Below are 4,554 nucleotides of genomic sequence, written 5' to 3'. Positions count from 1 at the left end.
GTTTCACACCATTTTTTCCTTTAGTAGGATTGCTTTCTTACTTCTTTTCACTCTATACTGCCCATCATTCCCATCTCATCCCCTTCCTTCTTTCTCTTTTGCTTTTCACTGTATTTTCTCCTTTTCTCAGAGGAAGGAAACTTTCCTTCCTCCCTCTTTAAATTGTTTTGAACTTTTGTCTTAATTCTATTTCCATTTTCCTGCTCAGTTCTGTGATTCCCTTTTCTTTCCTTATCATCTTCATTTTTATTCTTCATTTGCATCCTCCTCCATTCCTATTCCTCCCTTTGAAGAGTAATAACCTCCTGTCTAAGCCAACTGTAAAACAAAGGCAGAAACGCTGTTCAACCAATGCATGTGAATGATGAGAAAACCATATTTTCCCCTCCCTCATTTTGCTGCAGAAACTGCTGTGATCAAAAAGGTCAGGAGAGAGTAACCAAACCCTTTGAACATGAGACAGTGTGTCATGTGTTCTGAAGTATCCCACATCCACAGAATACATCAGAAAGTATTTTAGGATGTTTATCCATATCTGTATTGCAGAAAACATTGAAATCAAATAAATGAAAACCTGCTTTTGCTGCCTTTTTTTTCCCAGGTGGTGATGCTGGGGATGGAGGGGGTGAAGTAACGGCAAGAATGGCTTCTGCTTCTTCTTCTTCTTCTTCTTCTTTTTCTACTTGCTTTTGAATTTCCTTTTTTTCTTCTACCTTGTTTGCAAAGTATTCACTGAGGGAAGAGGCATAAAAGTTACTGGCTTAAGATATTGTTATACATGTGACAAGTAGACACACACAATACAAGCTAAAGAACATGCTAGGAGGTGGATTAAGTGCCTCTATTTGAGCTTCTGCCATTGGTTCACGACATGAAGCTGAAGAAGTCAATATATTTATTATATCATTATTTTTTGGTAGTCGTCTGCAGCATTGGTTAAACAAAAAGAACTACAAGCAAGTATCACAAACCTTAACACATGCTTTTCAAATCACACTGGGTTGAAAGTCAGCTCTGAGCAGACAAACTCAGCATGAAAGATGTATTTGCTTTGCAGGGGTAGGAACAGATCCTGGCATAAGTTCATGGCATACAACAGCCTGGCCGAGATTGCCAATCCAAGAGGTCAGTTGTACACTGGTTATCCAAGTGGCTGCAAACTAAGAGGTGGCTGAATTTCACTTACATGCGCGAGCTGGAAACTTTATCCATGGGTCACAGACAGTCAATTCAGGCAAACTGAGTATGTAAGATATGTAAAGTAGTGTTAACAATGCATTAAAATCTTAATTACACTCACTTTCCAACTGAGTCCTCATTTCCTTTATCAAGGTTTTCCCAAAGCCACTCCATGTGGAGTCAATTAGGTCTGTTCAATACAGTCTGTGTTCAGAGTGGCAGCCCAACCTCTACCCTTTCAGCAAAGTGTTTCCCTCAGGGATGCAGCTGAAAGGAACATTTCCAGCTCCAGAAGAGGACGTGAGGCCATATTACTGCTTCCAGGGTGAAGAAAGCCATACTGTTGCCAGGTGGCTTCTTCTAAGTGTACTTGAAAAATACATTCAGAGACATCTGTGATACTTTTACCTTATATTTTTTTTCTTATAAAAGCCAGACATATTTCTTTGAATTGATAAATATGGCCGTTGTTTTTTTACTTTGGGATGCTCCCAATAAGAAATATTTGTATGAAAAAATAAACATGGATGTTTACTAAAGAGTCTATATTTTCAAACAAACTAATTACCCTGAGTAAGAAGCCTTCTGGAGTAGCTTGCTCAGACAGAAGGCTCCACCAGGACCTGAAAGCTATACACATGTACAAGTTTTTGTGGATTAGCTCAATGCAGCAGACTCACACCCAGGCCATTTGCACCAATCACCTTCTGCAGTGCCATAAACAGAAGTGCAGTTGCAGTTTGAAAAAACCTCCCTCCTAAGTTAAACTGGCACTGAACGAATTTCTTACATGTTGCCTTTGACTCACGAATGTGTTCAGGCATTTTTTTCTTAGAAACCCTTATTTTTGTATCCCATGGATGAAACCTTGTAAAAACCAGCATGATTTTCATATCAAAATTATGAAACAAGCAGACAATAAAATAGTGCAATGGATCTGACACATATGTTACCACCTAAAAATATAAAAAATAATAGTAGAAAACACTAAATATTCTAAATGCTTTCCATATTACAAATAATATAAATTACACATATAAATTAGATTATATATATAAAAATTAGATACATAAATAATAATATACAAAAATATAAATTGTATTTTATATAACTTATTTTTATATTTCAATTGCATTAATTTGTGTAATATGCAAGACCTACCCAAGCATCTTATCAACTTGACACTGGTCAGTAGGCTCCAAGTCCCTCAGCATTGTGTTGAGCGACTCATTGACCCATTCCACAGCAGCATTAACAGAGTCATTTCTTTCTTTTTCATCAGCTTCAATTGTTTCAGGTAAAGCATTTTCAGGTATTCGAGAATGGCAAGACATTACAGTGGAACAAATCCTCTGCATAAATAATAATTTAAAAAACTCCAATGTATAAAGGTTTTAAATACTATTTAATTTCTAACTTGGAAATGTCATTTGACAGACTAAGAAGAATATGTCCTTACCAACTTTACAAGTACATATCTCCAAATCTACTGTTTGCTCCACTTACCTTTTTTCATCCTGCACCTTCTTTCTAGACTCTTAAACTTTGGTAATCCCAGACATTATTCAAGTTTTTTGACCTAAGTTATAACTGTGTGGACAAAAACCTTCTGACAGATCTCTTTATATATATATTATGCTATCAGAATAGAATGGAGTTATTTTAAGGACCATAGTCACTAGGACATCTTTTATTGCAGCTGTTTGTAGCCTGTCGTACCATGATTCATTGGCATTCACATTTAATGCTATCCCTCATGGTCAGTTAGTTTTGTCTTACTCAGATAATTTAAGCTCATCTTTCTGTACTGATGAAGAATAAGTTGTATTAAAAGAATTCACTTAAGGAAGACATCATTTACAAATTTCACAGAGTTGCCTGCATTAATATATACACTGTGAATACCTGTGAAGCTACATTTAATTCCAGAAAGAAGGGAACCATAGTTCAACTGAGGGAAAGTAGAAATAATTACTCCAAAAGAGCTAGAGCTGCAAAGACAGTAATTTGAATATTTCAGGTTGGGGGAAAGATGCACCATCAATTTTACATTGCAGGTGCTGGAGGGATATGTTTGACTTAACTATCACCCACATCAACCTATTAGATCGGTGTACAAAAAGTGCCTCACTTATACTGTGCTTTTCACCTGTGCTGTATTTTTCTGAAGGACTGTCACACAAAGAGAAATACAAAGATATGAAAATTAAAGTAAAAGAAAAATGAACTTACAAGGGTAGTATGGGGTGTAAGGAAAAGCCACATGAAGACAGACAAAATCTTAATATACAAATAGGCACTCACATCCCACTCATAAAATATTGTCTAATTCATGGAAAATAAAGTTTTCATAGTTGCTGCCACTGTCTAACCTTTCAGGACACATTTTTTTTCTAAGTTACAATACTCAACTCTTGAGTTGTGGGGATTTATATCTCCTCATAAAGATAGAAAATAAAATGTTCCTTGGAATGTACTTGAGAATAGTACCTCTTTCTGATATTGTCCTATTAAAATAAATAAAACAGGAAGAAACAGCTCATACCTGCTCATAGTTTTTAACTGTACAGTATATTTCCACTTCTAGTGTTGGCTGACCAACTCCATCAAGAACTTTTCTTCCAACTAATTTGCATATTATTGGAGCTTTTGAATATTTAGAAAGGTAGTTAGCCTTAAATGAAAGAGAAAGAACTTCATTGAAAGTTCATAAAACTTCGTCAATTGCCAGGCAAAGATGTTTTTATTCCATGAAATATATTTCAATCAAATCCACCACTGAACAAATCCATTATGGGTCCCTTCCAACCCACCATATTCTATGATTCTATGATTTATATGTTATAGCAAGTTTTGAGCCCTGTGAGGAAGGTGAAAACTGAGACTTCTGGTAGGCAGTTCACTTTCTTCTTGCAACATGGTCTTCAATGGGCCTGATGAACTGTCATAATCCAATATATTTGCGTCTCTGTCCAGAGTTAATACAATGTTGCTCTAGAAAATGGATTAAGTCACTACCTGAGATTTACTATATACTTCCTTACTAGTTTCATGATTTAGTCTGGTATTGGAGAGTCACCAAACCATGACTTACCAAATGGGAAAAAGAGGAAACTCTTATAGCTACACAGAAGAGGAACATGTCAACAACCAGGCAGAGCAACAGAAAGTGTTACCAGTTCTAGTCCCTTCCACTGACGATGGCAAAACACTGGGAGATGGGAAATTGTACAAGATGGAACGAAATTTCAATTCCACCGATACTTTCCCACTAAACAACATACTAGAAATCACTTTTTTTTCAGGAGTTGCTCACTACTGCAGCATTGACAATTCTTGTATTGCCACTGATTGAGGTTTCATTTAGGACTACTG

At 36.2% G+C, this 4,554-nt stretch overlaps 1 protein-coding gene across 2 annotated transcripts in view; it reads right to left on the bottom strand.

Moving 5' to 3' along the window:
* The window catches only part of ENO4 (enolase 4), a 19,883-nt gene that overhangs the window by 13,793 nt on the left and 1,536 nt on the right, over positions 1-4,554 (bottom strand). For both annotated transcript variants that reach the window (XM_027900244.1, XM_027900246.1), the window contains exons 2-4: positions 3,725-3,853; positions 2,341-2,531; positions 575-732 (exon numbers count right to left, since the gene is read on the bottom strand). In XM_027900244.1, the coding sequence (XP_027756045.1) occupies positions 575-732; positions 2,341-2,531; positions 3,725-3,853 (478 nt within the window). The remainder of the gene's footprint in view (positions 1-574; positions 733-2,340; positions 2,532-3,724; positions 3,854-4,554) is intronic.

The sequence above is a fragment of the Empidonax traillii genome, unplaced genomic scaffold (assembly GCF_003031625.1).
Source record: "Empidonax traillii isolate 1590-97213 ecotype Southwest subspecies unplaced genomic scaffold, ASM303162v1 scaffold716:size334641, whole genome shotgun sequence".
NCBI lineage: Eukaryota > Metazoa > Chordata > Aves > Passeriformes > Tyrannidae > Empidonax > Empidonax traillii.
Note: the sequence above shows the minus strand (reverse complement) of the source record. Positions and strands in the feature narration are given on the sequence as shown.